The sequence below is a fragment of the Zootoca vivipara genome, chromosome 12 (assembly GCF_963506605.1).
Source record: "Zootoca vivipara chromosome 12, rZooViv1.1, whole genome shotgun sequence".
Lineage (NCBI taxonomy): Eukaryota > Metazoa > Chordata > Lepidosauria > Squamata > Lacertidae > Zootoca > Zootoca vivipara.
In genome coordinates this window covers 28,799,858-28,819,905 of record NC_083287.1, presented here as the reverse complement: position 1 = coordinate 28,819,905, position 20,048 = coordinate 28,799,858, and the positions used below count along the sequence as shown (strand labels likewise).

The following is a 20,048-nucleotide window of genomic DNA, read 5'->3' as shown; positions in this document are numbered from 1 at the left end:
TTGTTGCTAATATTAAACGGGGAGACACTGAATGTTCCCTGAGACATCTGGAGGAAAATGTAATGAATAAATTGTACCAACAGAAGGGCAGAAAGAGGCATAATATCTCAGTGCTGGTTATCCCTGGTTCAGCTGAAGTCCTAATGTACCATTTCTTCTTGGTGACATGCATTATCTGATCCCAAACTAGAGTAACACTGAAGAAACTTTCCCTGAGAGCTAAGCCTCCTTCTTTACTTTGGGTATAGGTATCTGGTGTCCTCCAAATGTTTTTAGACTCCAACTTCCACCAACCCTAGCAGCCCAGCATGGCCAATGATGAGGAACTGTAATCTGACATTTGTAGCGCCACTTATTCCCCAGCCTTGGTGCAAACGGTTACTGTGTGGTGGTGGAGGAGGAGGAGGGGTTTTTTTAACTATTGAGGATAGTGTGTCTTGCTTTTTAAATTCCTTAATCTGACTTGGGAGGGGGCACTGTTAAATTGATCAGAGTGGTACCTGGACATCAGATCAGATAACCCTTCCCAGTCACATGGAGAGGGGAGTTATATTACTGGTTACAATCTTTGGCTGGTCTACCAGCAGTCAGGTGCAGACTCCAGGTATTATTATTATTATTATTATTATTATTATTATTATTATTATTATTCTGCCTTTTCCCCCTAACAAGAACTCAAGGCAGCTTACAGATAAAATAAGAACAGCTAAAAACATGGAGGGGGCAATAATTTAAAAAACATTTAAACACTAATAGGCTTTAAACTATATAGATGCATGAAATATCTATTAAAAACATACAGAGATTATCACAATAAAAAGCACGGCACCAGCCCTTTCATTCAAAAGCAGCCAGTTCCCAAAGGCCTGTTGGAATAAGAAAGTCTTCACCAGCTGGTGGAAGGACAATAAGGAGGGAGCCAGTCTAGCTTCTCTAGGGAAGGGAGTTCCAAAGTCTGGGAGCAGCCACTGAGAAGGGCATTGTTGTATCCTTTGATTGCCAGTTAATTAGGTATAGTCCAAAAATGCATTGTGGAATAAGGGATATGGCCTGTTCTCTGGGAGGACACACATTCTCCTGAGCAATGAACGTTGTAGAGCAAAAAACAACAACACCTTAGGTGCCTAAGCTCCTCTTTGGATTCCCAGCTAACTGCTCTATCGTGATTGGCAATGTAGTTCCAGGTCTGCTATTGTGGCTCTGCTTTTTTGAACTTCATTAACAGCCTTGGGAGCTGCAAAATGAAAAAGCTTTCAAGAGCTTCACAATAAATTGCTGCATATATATATATAGGGCACAAACATATGCTCCTAATAATTATTTACCTGCTCCAATTATCTACCATATGCAAATTCCCATCATCATATTTCCTCTAAGCTTTGCATTTAATTATCACAGCACTAGTTTCAAAATGCATGTCCTCAAGCAGAAGTGCTGAAGCGAACAGGTATATACAGTATGTAATAAATAAAAATAATACTTTAATGAGGTTCATATGCAGTAACTGAAAAATAGGCCTGCTGGGACAGTGAATCAGTTAATGCATGTTTAATTACTCATACTGTAAATTTTCTCTACTATTATTAATACAGGGCCCGTCCTACAGTGTTTGGGATTGCGTCACACCCATTTCTTGCTTCTCATTCATGATTGAAGTTTAGAGGTGCTCATTCATCCTAGTACAAAGGTACTGCAAAAAGGATCTCAGGTAAGTCTGACATTTCTGTTACAAGCATTGGGGAGGGAAGCATAGAAATTGCCTGTGGTACAGAGAAAGATCAAATGTTGATTTGTCAAGTGCATAATGTTGGAGGTTCATTCATTTCGGTTACGGTTCAGCTGCTTTAATCAGTTCAGCAAAGTCAGCTCAGTTGTTCCTTTGCACTTCCTAGCTTGAAGCCTGGATTGTGGTGTCATTGCACTGATGGGTGTCAGGCTATATACATTCACTGAACAAATTATTATTATTTTTGGCCAGTGGATGGTGTCAGCAGCCGCTAACTGCTGTATCAATTTGGCATTGTAGCTGGCGAGGCTGCATTCACTGGCTCGCCTCTTACAGTAGCTCAGGGAACACCAAATGATGCATTCTTTGTTCCTGGACCAAATAGCCCGAGTGCGTAAGCAAATCTCCTTTATTTATGATGTGGCAATGTATGCCAGAAGAGGAAAAGCTGGCTGGGTGAGAGAGGGGGCCAAGTAAAGTGGCTTTTTGTAGCTTCTCATTGGCTCTGTGTTTACAGCATAATGCGGTAAAGTCCAACCAGCCACTTAATACTACTACTACTATTACATAGTAGTACTATGGTACTACTACTACTATTTAACAATAATAAATTAGAGTCAGTATCAGTATCACCCAGTAGTTGGAGTGTTGGACTCTAGGATACAGGAGAATAAAGGTTCAAATCCCTACTCAGCTAACAAGCTAACTAGGTGGACTTTCGGCCAGTCACATACTCTCGGGATTGTTGTATGGATAAAATGGGGAAGGGGGGAGAACTGTGTATGCTAAGTTGAGCTCATTGGGAAAAACAAGTGTAGAATAAATGTATTAATAAATATGAACAAACAAATTTATAGACCACTTCGGAGTACAGTCATTGAAGTGGTGTTACAGGATAAAAACGGAATAAAACTCAGAAACACAAAGAAGAAGACTTTGCCAATTCCAACCCGTCATTGTACCAAACGTGTTTTGATTATACTGTATGTGATTTTGGCTTTAAGTGTGATACCTAGACTGTAACCCCTGTATAAATTGCAGTCTTAATGGTGCAGCAGTGTTCAGAGTACAGCTCCATGGGTTCATACCACCACACAAGCCACAGAGAAAAGTCTAGGATTTTCAGCAGAAATGACCTTCAAATGAGAAAGACAGACCTCCTGTTACAGTAGATCTCCTGCTACTAACATGACACAATGAATGCACCTTCAAAAGGGGGGTATATACAACCAAATATGGAATTGAGGATTTACTTCCAGGATCTAAAAATCACCAAATCATTGACAGGCACAAATTTCAAATTAAACTTATTCACATTAACATGTTATGGAAATACAATTCAGTCTTTTGTTACACAACCAGGATAATGTTCAGACTTACTCTTAAAAAACTCTGAAACCTCCCAGCATTGTTAACATGGAAATGCAACTGTTGAAGAGTAACAATAGGACTAGGGATGCAAACTAGCCTGCACATCTTTTGTTTATTTTTATTATATATATATATATATATATATATATATATATATATATATATATATATATATCCTCTTCCTTCAGAGAACAGCTCAGATGTAGCCTTATAGAAGGAATCAGGAATAATTCCTCCTCTTATGCTCTAGCAATGACCTACAAGCCACTATGCTATGGATACAATAGCACATCAGTAGAAAAGGAACATGCTGATGATCATTACATATGCCATGCTCATCATCATCAAATATGCTCCAAAAAAAGCTTGTGACCTTACAATTTAAAGCTTTAAAATGGAAAATGCACCCTGAGGGACTTTACATCCTATTGTATTTCATCAGGATCTGAAGGACTCTCAAGAACTGGCATATTCTTGCATGGTGCAGAAATGCACAGATCTGAATATCTTCATAGTCTATATATGGTCGTGTTTGACCTTATTCATCTCCTGCCAGCGTTGCTTTTATTCAGATGGTGAAAAGTTAACCCATGTTCCGAATCTGTTGAGTTATGGAACAGCTTTTGTCACTTTTTTTACTTCTTAATTCTTGAAACTAACACTTCAAAACTGAAGTATCTGAAGAAGTGTGCATGCACACGAAAGCTCATACCTATGACAAACTTAGTTGGTCTCTAAGGTGCTACTGGAAGGAATTGTTTTTATTTTTTGTTTCGACTACGTCAGACCAACACGGCTACCTACCTGTAATAACTTCAAATCTGTGATTGAGAGATGCTGTAGACCAGATATGAGGAAGCCTGCGGTCCTTCCAGATGGTGTCTGACTGCAATTCCCATCACCCCCTAACCATTGGTCCATTGATTTGAATAGGTCTGCTGTCACTCTCACTGAACAGTGGTAGAACTGACCTGCTTATGTTCCAGCGAGCCTACCCTTCAATCAAACAAATTTGAGTGGCATAGAATTCTCGTCCCTCACCAGACCACTTTCCCCATCCACTGAGTGACCAAGAATTTCTACCCAGCCAGCCAATCAGAAGTGAACATTTTCAATCCTCTAATACAGTACAGTATAAAAAGAACCCAACTTCCAGGTTAAGTGTTTTCTGCAACTAAGCAACTGCCAGGCACCAAAAGATACTTAGTATGTCAAACTAAACCCTTCAAATAACCTTGCATATACCAGAAACTCTTATACATTATACATAAAACAAGTACTGTCTCAGTAAACACATTTTAAACACAGCTATAAACTCCACGAATCTCTCTAAACGCCTTTTAAAGCTGTCCGAGTTACTGATCATCACTTCATATTGTGACAGTAAATTCCAAAGTTTAACTATGCACTAAAGAATTGTTCATTTTATCTGTCCGTATTCGTCCAATATTCAGTTTCATTAAGTGACCCCAAGTTCTAGTAATATCACACAGGGAGAGGAACTTCTCCCTATTTCTTCACAACATGTATAGTTTTATACACATCTCGATCATGCCTGCCCTTACTCACCTTGCTCACTAAAAAGTCCCAAATGTTGTAACCTTAACACATAGGGGAGTTGCTTATGGCTGCCCTTTCTTGAATCTTCTCCAACCCTAAAATATCAATTTTTAAGGTGCAGATAGCAGAACTGTGTACAGTATTCCAAGTGCACAATGTGTAACAACATTACAATATTAGCATTTTATTCTCAGTACCTTCCCTAATGATACCCAACACGGAATTTGCCTTTTCACAGCTGCCACACACAGGGGCAATGTTTTCACTGAGCTATCTATCATGACCCAAGTGTCTCTTTCCAGGTCACTGACCACCAGTTCAGCCCCCGTTAGTGCATATGTGAACTTAGGATTTTTGTCCCAAGGTGCATCTCTTTGTATTTACTTACAATGACCTGCCTTAGCCTTTTTCATTGTCCATTCACCCAGATTGAAGAGATCCTTCGGAACTCCCTGCAATCATGTTTTGGTCTTATGCACCTTGAAAAAATTGATGTAATAAGCAAACATGGTCACCTCACTGCCCATTCCTACTTCCAGGTAGTTAATGAGCAAGTTAAAAAACACTGGTTCCAATACAGATATTTGTGTGACCCCACATCTTACAACCTGCCATTGTGAGGACTGTCCATCTACAGTGGTACCTCAGTTTACAAACACAATTGGTTCCGGAGGTCTGTACTTAACCTGAAGCATGCTTAACCTGAAGCGAACTTTCCCATTGAAAGTAATGGAAAGTGGATTAATCCATTCCAGACGGGCCCACGGAGTACTTAAACTGAAACTACTCAAACTGAGGCATACTTAAACTGAGTTATGACTGTATTTCTACTCTCTGCAGCTGCTTCTCTACCCACTTATTGATCTATAAGAGAACCTGTCCCCTTTTCCCAGGACTGCTAAGCCAAGTACACAATGACTACTGCATCCTCCTGATCCACATGCTTATATGCAATCTCAAAGAACTCCAAAAGTTTTGTTAGGCAATGTCCACATAAGCCATCCCAGCTATAAACTGAACATTTCAGCTGAGGTTGTGCTAAGGTAGAATCCATGTGCAAATGGATTCTTAGCTATGGAAGGCAAAGCCCCATACATAATTTTCAAAAATCGTTTGCTGGGTTGCACTCCCTCAGCTGTTCGAGTGAACCAGAGCTTAATGGGGTATGTGGTGCATAATTTAGCTATGGCGATCTCCACAAATTTAAAAGGAGGGGAAAAGATTGGTAGTGAGGCTGCGTTCCTTCTCATTTGTTCAATAATACTAATAATAATACCATCTCTGTTATACAGAAACACATATTTGTCATAAAATACAGCATTTGGAATGTGCATTCCATTTGTAAGGTACATTATCTTGGTAATATTTCAGGAATGAATTAGCAAATTAAAAGGATAAAATCCAATTCATTATTGATTCAATCAATGAAGCAAGGAGCAGAGAGAAACATCACTTCCAGAAATAGCTGTTCTGGCTCCTTTTCTTACAGAGCAGATGAGTGTGAATGAAGACTTAACCATTCTATTTTTTATTATTATTATTATTATTATTATTATTATTATTATTATTATTACCAGCATCATTACACCATCAAGCAGACACGTCCCTGCCCGCGGAATTTCAAACTAAATACTATGGAGGCAACAGAAGAAACGGAGGAAGTGTGGGAGCCAGCATGGGAGGAAATAACATCTGAATTATTACTCAGCATCTCTTTAAAGGTATTTAGGTTTGTCAATGAGCCCTTGAGATCCCATGATCTCACAACTGCTCAAGGCAAATTATTCCATCTCTATAGTTCAGCCTTCACCAGCCTGGTGCCTTCCAGGTACTTAAAACTACAACTCCCATCAGCCCCAGCCAGTATATGCTGGTTAGAACTGATGGGAGCTGTAGTCCAAAACTACACCAAGTTGACAAAGGCTGCCACAGCTAAGCTTATAAGTGTCCAATTTGTAGCCATCAGTTCTTAAACCCACAGCCTAAATTACTCCACTATGATATATCTGTAGAATGGTAGCATATACCAGTATGTATTTGGGGCTATGAGCAGACAAGGAGACTTCACACTCTGTATTATTGGCTGTATTTATAACCTGTGAACACAACAGAATTACCTGGAAGGAGCTATTTATATTCATTTCTAATCATTTCATCCAGCATCCAAGACTAGTTCTCTGTCTCCCCCATTCCCAAGTACCCAATTGCCCTCTCAAAGTATGCCTGGATGTCATTGCTCTTGTAGCTTTCCTTCCATAATTATACCAGCAGCTCACAAGCAGCCGTCAGACCCATTACTGACAGCTCATCCCAGTCTACAGTGTCAGCTGACTAACAAAAACTAATGAAGCAAAAGGTGAGGAGGAGAAAGGGGAAAGGGAAGGAGGAGGCAGGATTCTGCTCCTGGCAGGGAGCGCCTCTGGCTTAATCAGCTGCGCATGAATGCAGGAGTGCATTGTTATGAAATGACAGCTGCGAGCAAGAGAAAACCTCGACACATCCAGACAATTTTCTATTCTGCACTGAAATTGGTGATAACTATGTAGTGCTTCTTCCTTCCTTGGAAGCCAACGATTTTCACATTTAGAGCACTCAACAGCGTACAAGAAAAACAAACAGATGGGGGTGTTTTTACGATGGATGACTTTATGCTCTACAGAATCGCTTTATCTTTACATACTTCACACTTAGACAGTGCATGTTTTTGTCTATCCCACTTAATCTTAAATAGGGTGCTAGGCATATCACAAAGGCACTGAGAGTATAAGAAACTGATTAACTACAAAATGCAAGTCTTCCATGAGCTTGTAGTGCCTAGCCAAAAGAAGAGGTTATTATCTCTCTACTCCCAACACTAGCAAGTTCTCTTCCTGCCAGACCAGAGTGCCACAACAAACAGTTCAGGAATTTAAGGCAATAATTAAGGGAAGTATTTGACTCAACATCTGTCTTTAGTTACAGGTGAGCAATCCATAACTGACTTTAATGGAAGAAAAATAACGGGCTCATGTCTACCACTGGTGCCAATGAAGACAACAGACTACTGGATGATCAGAAACAAGCTCTGGGTTTACACACTCCCTCCTCCCTTCCTCCCCCTGGCTTCACTTTCAGTTTTGTGCTAACCACTGTTTATCCAAAATGGCAAACTATGTTTTGCCTTTGCCCTCCAAACCAGCACTGGAAACCCATTTCAAAACTTTAACTTCCAGTTCTGGTTTGTGAGAAGTCTGTGATAAGCAGGAAACTGACAATAAAGCTACAAGAGGACTAGTAGGCAAGAGAGAACATTGGGGATGGCTGAGACTATGCAATTTTAGTCTGTGTCATTTACATGCTTCTCCCATGTCCACATTCAGCTGCAATTTAAACACAAACACACACACACACACACACACACACACACACACACACAATCCTCTCAAAATACATATTTAAACACCTTTTTTATACATTTCAGCTGTCAGGAGAGGCATCTCAACATTTGGACAAGTGTGAAATCTGGTGGATGGCACAATACATCCCATCTGCGCATTACTGTGAAAAGTTCAAATCAATGATTTCACTGAGGAATTTTCAAAGACCAAGTCCCTCAAGAGAGCACAGCTCATTTCCAGTTCTCCAAAACATGGTTTGGAGCATATTCGGCAAGCCACTGATACAAGGATCTACCACTACATTGGTTGAAGTTGTTCAGAAGATCCTTTTCCATCTAATCTATTTCTTAAACACTTTACTGGTAATGATCATTAAAAAAAAAAGCTCCCAAGTAATAAATTAAATTCAATGTCAGTTGATTAAAAGGGCAAGGTTTAGGTTTCAGAAAGCAATATTTTAAATGATGATGTTCCTTCATGGAACTTCCCCTGTAGCAGGGAAATGCATTTGTTGTGGGTTTCAGCTAGGTAATGGATAATGGTAGTGGGTTGCAGCTAGGTAACTGGGGACCCAGGTTGCGCTGTGGGTTAAACCACAGAGTCGAGGGCTTGCTGCTCAGAAGGTCGGCGGTTCAAATCCCTGCAACGGGGTGAGCTCCCATTGCTCGGTCCCAGCTCCTGCCAACCTAGCAGTTCGAAAGCACATCAAAGTGCAAGTAGATAAATAGGGACCGCTCTGGCGGGAAGGTAAACGGCGTTTCCGTGTGCTGCTCTGGTTCACCAGAAGCAGCTTTGTCATGCTGGCCACGTGACCCGGAAGCTGTCTGCGGACAAATGCCGGCTCCCTCGGCCTATAGAGCAAGATGAGCGCCACACCCCAGAGTCGAACACGACTGGACCTGATGGTCAGGGGCCCCTTTACCTTTACCTTTAATGGATAAATACATTTCTGGTTTGTATCTCTTTTGCATCTCTTAATTCTGACATTAATCTGTGACTTTTTAAATAACAGTTTTTACAAATATGCATGCAAATTAATCTTCGAATATGTATTTTTGATGCGATTTCTCTCCAAGTACGTATACATTTCTAAATGCATTTTATACTGAAACATGCTTTTCAAAAGCATTTTGTTGGGAGTTCTCTGCATCCAGGAGAGCTGAATCAGGCTAGCATGTATCACAACTTACAATTTACACAATCCTCAAGCATCAGTCCCTACATCTTACTAGGTCCACTAGTAAGGGATTACCCGGGTGTTGGAGAAACTCCCTCAGAAGCTGCCATTTCAGCAACTGATTACCTCTCAAGTCCGATGCTGCAGCTTCAGAAGTAACATGCACACCCTTCTCACCAAACTTTCCTTGATTGCCTATGGTAACCTGGCAACAGAGATGTTGCCACTTTCCCTAAGAATAAACTGTGTTTAGCCAGAGTTCATCTGCAACATAACCACTCCACACCAAATAGCAAAAGCTTTATGAAAGGTCATCTGCAGGGAAGTTCAACTCAACCAACAGACGCAGGGGACAAATGTAACAAAAGCTATACAAGGAGCTACAAGGAGGGGATACTTTACAATCACCTCCAGATTATCAGACTAACTAAACCAGTGGTGGCCAAACTTGGCCCTCCAGTGGTTTTGGGACAACAATTCCCATCATCCCTGACCACTGGTCCTGTTAGCTAGGGATGATGGGAGTTGTAGTCCAAAAACAGCTAGAAGGCCAAGTTTGGCCACCACTGAACCAAACCAAAGGTGGGGAATCTGTGGTTCTCCATCCATTGTTTGGCTCCAACTCCCATCAATGCCAGCCAGCATGGTTCGAGGTGATCACAGTTGTAGTCCAACAACATCTGGCCACATGTTCCCCATCTATTGACAGATGAATTTTCAAAATTTATTCTTTTATTTTGATCTAACTTTCATACTATTATCAGTTGGAACCTAATACACAAGCTACTTAAACCAAAGCAGTACAGTCGTACCTTGGTTTTTGAATGGAATCCATTCCAGAAGTCCGTTCAACTTCATAAAACGTTTGACAACCAAGGAAGTTCCTGTATGCAATCGGAAGCTGCAGAAGCCGTGTCAGACATTCGGCTTCCAAAGAACGTTTGCAAACCGGAACACTCATTTTGTGCCGTTTGGGAGACAAAATATTCAAGTTCGGGATCAAAGGGACGACTGTACTGGTTTTTCTTTGAGGAAAGTAAGAAGATGGAAACGTCTGACTTAGGTTTGGGTTTCCTACAACAACAACATCATCATCACCTCATGTTACAAATCCTCAAAGACCAGCACATCCACTGCCACTCCTGCAGATGTAAAGAAGAAGTAGGGCTGTGTGTCATCAGCAAATTGCTGACAACGTACAACAAGACTCCAGATGATCACAGTCAGTGGTTTCCTAGATGCTAAGTAGCATGGGGGATAAGGTAAGAACCCTGAGAAATTCCACATTTGAAGGCTTCACAAGGCTGAGTAGCACACCCCAAGCATCACCCTCTGGAAATGATCACCCAGGTAGGACCCCCAACTCAGGATACCACAGCTGATGGCATTGAAAGCTTCTGAGAGGTTGAGGAGAGTTAACAGAGACATGTTTTCCATGTCTCTTTCTTGACAGGGGCAGGGCGGAGAGCAGGCAGGGGCAGGGCAGGGCATGCCGCCTGCGAGGGCGGCGTGCCCAGCACGGGCACAGGGCAGCCACGGCGGAACCCCCACCGGGATCGCGTTGCCAGGGGCAGTGCATTCCCCCCCCCCACTCCTCGTCCTCCACCAGTGCAGAGGGGATGCTCGCACAATATCTCCTGCAAAATCTTGCAGGGCCACCCCCAGGCTTCCAGATCCAGTGTGCCAAGAGTGCCTTGCCCAATAAGCAAGGTAGAGAGCTTAAAAGCTCTTATTGTGTTGGGTGCATTTAATTTGCACAATTTCAATTGGCTATCCTTCAACCATGCAAGGTTGAAATCGCACAAGTAAAATATACGTAAGATGCAATTGGTAGTATACTACTTGATGCAATTGTACTAATACTAGCTGCCAACAATAAGTGGCCAGCAAGGTGATGTTTGGGTTTTTAAAATGTTAGATTTGCCATGTACAGAAAAACAATGTTTTCTGCACAAAATGCTACAGTCACCCCTGCAGTAAAAGGCAATAGCTATTTGGCAACAGGGACTATTCTGCAATACAGCATCTTGTTCTGTTTATAAATGGCAGCTTTAGATTTTGTAAACTAATCACATAGATAATTGGCCGGTTTCCCAGTGTCAACAATAACTTCCATTCCAAAAATGCTAAGCCATTTTGAAACATTAGTTTTCAATGTTATTTTATTTTTACATGAATGCATCCAGTTCTTCAGACCCCCTTGATTTACCCATATGGGCTGCTAAGGCCCAACACCATTTAGCTGCTGTGCTATGGAAATATCACTGCAATAATACCATTCATGAGGGATAATGAAGGGGCAACTATTTTGATATGTCATTTCACTGTAACAATGACATTCAGGGACATGCCTAGAGGAAGAACGAAATTGCATCCATTTAAAACATTTCTTGAGCATCATGAAAGGATAAAATATACCCCCAGTGCAAGAAAAGGAAAGCAGCATAGTCAATAAAGCTGCCATTTAGTCCAATTTAACACTTGGTGAAAAGGGGTGGGGGGATCATCATGTGTTCACCAAGGCTATCTATCTCTCCAGACACACCACCAATGATGTTCGTTTCTAATAAGAGTGCAAATGACCAACAGCAACCAAACTGGGAACTCCAAAAAGGAACTGGTAGAATAAACAAATAAAGATAGACAAATAAAGATAGTTGTAAGGGGAAGAGAATACAGAGATCCCCCTCCCATCATCAAGAGCAGCTCCTCCAATAGCAGCAATGCCAGCGGGGAGGGGGAGGGGTCCAGTGAGAAAGGAGGAAGAGGGATGCAGGGCTCCGGCAACACAGAAGAGCCCCTGCTACACATGAGGGAGGAAGAAAGAGAGGGGGAAAGGGGGGAGAAGGAAAACATGGAGCGCAGACCCTTTTTTCCTCCGGTTCCGGAATTATGCAGAAGAAGGCGGGGAAGAAGGTTTGCCGTCCCGAGACTCTTATGCTGGAAGAAGACGAGGGGCACACCATTCCCGTATTCTGCCTCGGACTAAGCAAGTTCTACACACCCATTCCACTGTAAATAGACTACACTAAATAAAACTGTCTAAAGACAAGAATGTGGAGCGTCGTTACTCTAGAGTAGTCGCAACAACAGCCTCTGACAATAGTCAATAGTCCAACATGTTCTAGACCTCTGAGTGACATGACCTTCTCTGCCTTTCCTATAGAGTTTGCATCCAGAGTCCAGACATCCTCTCCCCATGTCCATGCACGTACAGCTGTTTGTTTATCGCTTCCCTGGGATACAATCCTACACCTTTGTATGTGAACACTGCAACCGCCACCCCAAACCACCAGCAAGTTCCTTTCTGCCAGCATCCTAACCAGCTGAGAATGACGCACGTGGTTTTGTTACTCTCGCACACTCCACAGTGACACAGCATGACGGAGTTGTTCCTATACCACTGTGCACATGCAGAGGACCTTAGCAAGCTGCAATGTCAGGTATTTGTCTAAAGATGTAACACAGAGGGCAACATACGATAATATGGCCCATCACCACAACAGCTTCTGCTGTCATGTGCCCTGTGGATAGGTCTTGGCAAGGTTGGTCAGAAGTGGAGGTGGAATGGGACAAAGGTGCAAAATTGGATCCTGGGCAGGGGTCCTGCAGTCTGGGAGGTGCTAACCTAGGCACTGGGGAGAAGACAAGTGGGTTGTCAGGAGAGACGGCAAATGGCCCAACTGCCAAAGTAGAGCAGCCTGACTTGACTGCAGTGGCACCCCATCAGTGAAGAGTCCCACATTCCCAAGGGAGGCGGCCAAGACTAGACTGGACAGTGAGCCAGCCACATTGACTCCAGCTTCATCATCAAGGAGACTGCAGTGACAGCACACACAGACACAACCTACACATAGGAATGCCCACTTGCTTCCTCATTCCCATGGCTCAGGAAGAAAACTGCAAATGACTGTGCCAACCCCACTCTTCAAAAGGAGAGATCACGGGGCATGTCAAGTGCTGGGACAACACCTTAGCTTATGCTTAACCATGCATCCTAGGGCTCTGTTGTGACTTCTGAACCGTGTGACCTGATTTGTGCTTGGACACTGTACTGAATTCTGGAATAAAGCCTTTAATAAAAAATCTAGCTGAGAGTCCATATACCAAGTCTGCACAAGGCAGCCATGGCATCTGCTTCCAGGAAACTCACAACCGGTCCTGGCCCCCCCCCCAAAAAAATGTTCCCAGTGCCGCACACACGATTCAGTTTTCTTTGTTCTGGCTGCCCTCTGTTCCTGCAGCCAAACCCTCTCCTTCACTTATTTACACCCAAAGCCCCCAGCTCGCCTGACATCCTCCCTAGCTTCCTCTCTTTGTTGCTTAGGGAACAGCTGATACAAATGCTAGTTCTGTAATTACCAACAATCCCAAGGGACTTGTTTCTACAAATTTTATTGCAATTCAATTTTGGAATTCAGACTCCTGGCATCTGGTTCCTTGCTTATTGCACCCAGAATCATACATATAGTCCAGAACACCCCTCAGAGCTTGAATGAATTATGTGAGTTAATGTCTGCAATCTTTTAACGTTTGTTCTCAAGATCTCCCTAATTGTATTCGGTCACTGGCTCCAAACAGATTTTTCAGGTAAATCCAATACTGGGTGAATCAATGCCGAAAGCCTACTTCTAGGATTACGGATGACCTCAGAACATCATTTAACCCGACCTGAAGATTCCATTTACAAGTGGAGAAGGAAATACCCAACTTTGCTCTATCTTTGCATCATCTGTCTAAACATGCATATCCTGCCAACCTCCCATGTAGAAGGGACAAAATATAAAAAGCTCTGAAATTATGAGAACATAAGAAGAGCCTGCTGGATCAGGCCAAACGTCCATCTAATCCAGCATCCTGCTCAACCAGATGTGTGTGGGAAACCCGCAAGCAGGGCCCAAACACAAGAGCACTCTCAGCCTCCTACAGTTTCCAGCAAGTGATATTCAGAAGCATCACTGCCTCTAACCATCATGGCTAATAGCCAATGGTGGCATTATCCTCCATGAATTTGTCTAGTTCTCTTTTAAAGCCATTTAAGTAGGTGACCATCACTGCCTCCCGCGGGAGCGAGTGCCATAGTTTATACACTGAATTTCTCTTCTCTGTCCCAAATCTTCCAATAATCACTGTTGTTGAATGCCCATGAGTTCTAGTGCTATGAAAGAGGGAGAAAAAAGAACTTTTATCAATCCACTTTCTCCATGCCATGCTTAATTTTATAAACTTCTATCATGTCCTCCTTGACTTGCATTTTCTTCAAACTATAAAAATCGTATGCACTGCAAGCTTTCCTCACTCCCCAAAGCTCAATGGGCTCAACCTCAAATACGTATAAGACTACTTTTTAACCCAGGAAAATCTTCTCAAAAGTCGGGGGTCGTCTTATATGCCGGGTCATATTTCTTATACAGCATACATATCCCAAACTCTAAATTTTAACTGGAAAAGTTGGGGATCGTCTCATACGCCGGAATATACGGTAACTTAATTTGGCCTCAGTGTGGTTTAAGCCCAAATTTAAACTTCTTTATGTTTGGCTGCATTGTGAGTTAAAGCCACCTGAATAGAGACCTCCCCACCTCGAGCCTCCCCGCTATTCACTTTTCCCAGGATGCCGCGTATAGCAACACTGAAGGTCTAGTGGACTTCCTCTCAGAGCCCCCCACTTCAAAATTGGAGAGGAAAAGAAAGGCAGTGACAACCATCTTGAAAGCTGGCACTGGACCAACTCTACAAGGAACCTGAGCTTCAGATGGGTTTGTGGTTTACTCAAAAGCAGGCTTAGGATGTCTGGACTAAGGAACCTTAGTTCCACCTGGCTAGCCACTGTATCAGCAGTCTGCCCCAAAGGATGCTAGTGAGCCATCAACTTCATGTTTTTTTTGTCTTTTTGGCCACACAAACTATTCCCTTGTTGGTAGATTAAATCAGTGAAACCCCCACTGTGTGTAGAAGGTTTCTTCTACATTCTTTTGAGTTGCTGAGTCATGGCCTTTGTTTAGGGCAATCAAAATATTTTTTCCTCCTCCAGTGCACCCCTTCTCAATACTATAAAGATTAACATTTTTATTAGAAAGTAAAAGTGACCCAGACACATAGAGCAGTGACTCTTGACATGTAAAAGTATGGGTAAATTTGTTATGGCTGCATAACAAACACCACATGTCTTTAACGTTGCTTTCCTGCTCTTTATAACAAAGCATTCTATATTATATACTAGCTTGCATAACTGTAACTTTATATATTTTCCACGTTGGTATAACGACTTTTTAAAAACACCCAAATATTAATGTAGATATTCGTGGCAGATGAATTATTGCTCTAGCAACTTTTGGGGATAGAAGGAAAGAATATATCCCATGGGGGTATTAATACAGAAGACCAATATATGAGTTGGGGGGGGGTCAACTAAGGCACCTGACCTTTGCCCTACACCAGAAGATGTCCTTCATCCAATGAGAAACATGATTAGCCTGCATCTAACATCTTCTAGAATATACAACATTATCAAAAATACAGAGTATTTTTTTATTTTTATTACATTTATTCAAAAATGAAAGTGTACATACAATCAATAAATCATTCTATAAAATAAAAATAAAATAAAAATTTCACTATTGTGAACATCTTTTAGTAAGAATACAGAGTATTTTAACTCATTTCCTATGTCCCTCACTGATACTTTTTGCAGAGGATTGTATTTTGGGCAAAATTTGCACAATTTTTTGGAAGTCTGCTAGCAGTGTCAGCCATATAGGTTGTGGAGGGTGTGTGATCCACAAGGACCGGCCAACCTCAGAAATATCCATGATAATTTTGTCATGTGCAGCAGTTCTACAATAACTCCCTTTTGTTTTGCTTTTGTTTTTTTGCTTCTAGCAGGAACACTCTGTGCCAACTGTCCATTAATATTACATATAAAGATGCATCTATCATCTATAAATGCATTGTGATTTTTGTGAAGATATGTGCTTCATAGAGCCACAGAGCTGGAAGGCACCCTAAGGGTCTTCTAGCCCAACCTCCTGCAATGCAGGACCACAGCCATCCCTGGATGGGCTCAAACCACCAAACTTCTGGTTAGCACCCAGACGCACTGACCCATTTCACCACAGGAGCTGCCCTACACTTCTTCTCTGTATAATTATGCTTTATCTCTGATCAGATGGCATGCCACTGGATGCTGATCTGTGATCAAAGTAAATCAGGAGAAGTCAAGTCCACAATATATTTTGCACAAGGGCCCACAACCAAGTTTGGCCATTCCTGCCTGGTCGCACTGATATATTTTATTGAAGTGTGCTTGGCTGACTGGATAGAGGATGGTTGCTGAGTTCTGAAGCACACGTGACTCTCAAATGTTGAAAAGCACCTGCATCATGAAGGATAGTTTCTCGGCAAGGACTATCGCCTAGAGGTCGTGCAACTGGAGGAGCCACCGAACGCCTTTGGAAATTGCATAGAAGCAATTTTGTCCTTGTTACAAAATTAGCTGAAAGGGGCAAATGAGTAAAGTGTGAGCACACAGTTCAGCACGTTTCAGCCAGGGCAGAATTTATTTTGGAGCTTCCTTTCCACCTGCCCCAACAGTTCGATGTGGAAAACAATGCGGACTGAGTTATTTAGAAACCAGAAGAAGTGTAAAAGAGAAGGTATATGGAGGGCCACTATTTGGGGTGGGGGTGGGGAGACAAGCGTATATAACAGGTAAATCAAAAAGTGGCACAGAACAAATGTAATTTATAGCCATGTTCTGAATGCTAACCCTTTTCTGGCCCAAAATTATTCCCTGCTGTGTAAATGAGGCAGCATTATACTATTGATACATATACAGTACAGAATACAAATTTCATTGGGCTGCCCTCTGCACCTACAAAGTCTCAGCACTGAGATGTTAAATATAATTATTGCCTTCATTCTATATATAGGCATAGATCTTTAGCATTAAGTACCAGCCATTAAATTACAGGAGCTATTCAGTAAATTGTAGGGTGGGTCGGTTATTTTCTATAGACGGCTGCATTTTATCGGCTGCATTTTCTATAGAATGCTTCTGAATTAGTTTTGGCAAAGAATCATTACTCTGTTAAAACACGCAAGTTTATTAAGCAAGTAACCCCAGAGCTGCATGCCTAGGGTTATGGCTTAAAAAATAATGATATTACACTGACCCATAGCTTTAATTGGGTGACACACAGTCTCCTAAATTTCCCAACAGTTCGATTAAAGGAAATAGCACAGGGTTACCATTAGGTTTGTACCCTTGTCATTGTCATTGATCTTTCAGAATCAGGGCAAAGAAGTGGGGGGCATTCCTCCCCTTTCAAATGTCTCCTTCTAGTATTATGGGAAAAGCCTGCCTTCTAGTTGAATTGAATTCCCCTTTAATCTCCTCCTTGAGCTGGTGGATAGATGCAGTCTTTTAAAATGCAGGATATTGGTGTAATTGTAAATTGATCTGTCTCTTTGGAAAACAGCCAAGAGTGTTCAACCAGCAAAAAACCCCAATCCCTGAAACTGTCCCTCACCCCCTCCCTAACTGCATAAGCCTAAATACATGGTCTACTCAGAAGTAAGTCCCATTGAGTTCAACGGAGCTTACTCCCAGGTAAGGAGGAATAGGATTCCAACCACAAGAAGACTTTTGGGTTGTTAAATCTTCTGAAATAACAATATATGATGATGTAGTTCCTCACACTACTAGAGAGCTGACTGCAAGTCGGGAGGTGTTTTAAATTTTAAGATCTGCTCTCAGAAAGCTTGGGAGTGTCTTTGAAGCAAGAAGTAGGTTATAGGACTGTTTTAAGAAACACAGCAATGCCAGTAACCTACCACTAAAGGGCTAGAAATCAATGCAGCAAATTCACCTATAAAAACATTTATTTTCGTTGAAAAGTTGATAAAGAGACACACAGTCGTGACTGCAGAGTCTTTGAAATCAGACACATTATTCCTTAGTGCCACACTCAAGGAAATTCATCTGTCTACGGTGATGCTGAACCTATATAGCCTATTTGACATGGGCTCTTTGGTTATGAGATCTGGCAATCCACGGGTTATTTCACCTAATCCATCATTAGCGTTCACGTGCCCTTTATGACATACAACAAACCTGGATTTAACAATCCTGCGCCTCCCGTGTGATGAATCTAAACGCATTTCACAATAGGGTAGACAGAAAGGCATGCAGGTTCTCTCACCTTTTCATTGTGCATTTTAAAAAACAAACAAACAGGGAACCGCTGTTACTTTTACTGTTTTCGTTTTTTGCTCTCCCTTCCTAATTACTTAACGTACACTCTGTTAGCACAGGGCACAGAGTGATTAGAAAACAACAGTGAGGTTAAATCACCATGGTACAGCCTGGACAGCCATCTGTCATTAAATGTGTGCAAACTGATACTCTCCAAATAAAACAATTGGGGGTGGGGGGGGAGACACGCATTCGACAAGAGCATCGATAACCACCGGTGCAACATTCAGCCAAAGGCAATGCAGCAATATGCCCCTCTCCTCCACTTACCAGTCTTCCACAAATACACGGATGAAGTTTCAAATTCACTTTGCGCCTTAGCTCCCCAGATTCCAAACAGGAGAAGCACGAGAACTCCAATGCACTTGCTTGAAAGAGATGAAGCCCCTGGACCACCGATTAAAGCTGCGCTCTTCTCTCTCAGCCCCATGCCTCCAGAAGCCTGCTTCAGTGTCAAAATCTGCCGCACAATGGGTAACCCTTGCGTGAGTAATTTCTTTCCCCCCTTTCAGAATGTCTTCACAGGGAGGGCAGAAGGGAAATGGCTTTCCAGCTATTCTGCATGCCAGTTGAAAAGGAGGGGGGGGACTGTTTAACACCAAGGAACAATAGAGCTCTTGCTTGCTGCTGCTGCTGTTTCCACGGCGGCGGCGGCGGCTGCTGCTGCTGCTGCTACTACGGTGGCGGTGGCTGCTGCTGGTACTGTGGATCTTACTTCACTCTTCCCCATTCAGTGGGTAGTAGCAGTTTCCATCAGCTGAGAGAGAGACAGCTGTCCACAGGGGGCTCCAGCTGACTGAGCAGGTTATCTTGGTCTGGGAGGCAGCAGCAGTCATTTACACCAGCTGGAGGGAGAGGGAAAAGAGAGAAAGAGAGTGAAACAGTGGAGGGGAGGGAAGAGAAGATCAAGGGAGGGAGGGAGAAGGCAAGAGGGGGAAGGAACACAAATAGCAAATAACCGAATGCTGCAATCACATGCATGCAACCAACTGCAAGATACTGTTGTTTCTTTTTGCACGTCTATCGGAGGAATACCTATATTCAAGACTAGCCAATAAAAATATTATCATTTTTTTTAAAAAAACAACAACAACAACAACCCATTCCGGAGCATGTTTGAGACAAGCAGGTAGCAACTGTTCAGCACCAATTATTTTCCTGCTCCTTTAAACCAAGTTGCCAGCATGTAATTCCCACTTAGTAGAAGAGCTGACAGGATGGATGATGGAAAATGTTGTTGAAGAGAATCATGACTTTGAGAACAGCAAATGTGGTGAATTAAGCATACTTATCGACAATCAGGATGCTGATGCACAAACTGAATGCACGGTAAAGACTGGTGGGGATACTTAGACATGCAACTGATTAAATTGTCCCTTAATATTCATGTAAGAAGGGTCATACAGCTGCAATATTATACTGTCCGGTGGTGTTTTTCTATCTCTAGTTACATACCCGTTCCACTTATATCTGGGTGCAAGGAAGGAATTAAAGGAATAAAGCATCTCATTAAAAATCAGAATGAATTTCATTAATCATTTAACTGTGCATCTAAGAAAAGCAGCCATTCTAAAATTGTCA

At 42.2% G+C, this 20,048-nt stretch overlaps 1 protein-coding gene across 2 annotated transcripts in view; it reads right to left on the bottom strand.

Annotated features, from left to right (window-relative positions):
- Positions 1-20,048, bottom strand: part of THSD7A (thrombospondin type 1 domain containing 7A) — a 277,260-nt gene that overhangs the window by 194,234 nt on the left and 62,978 nt on the right. For both annotated transcript variants that reach the window (XM_035129456.2, XM_060280749.1), the window contains exon 2: positions 18,738-19,312. In XM_035129456.2, the coding sequence (XP_034985347.2) occupies positions 18,738-18,897 (160 nt within the window). In that variant the 5' untranslated portion in view covers positions 18,898-19,312. The remainder of the gene's footprint in view (positions 1-18,737; positions 19,313-20,048) is intronic.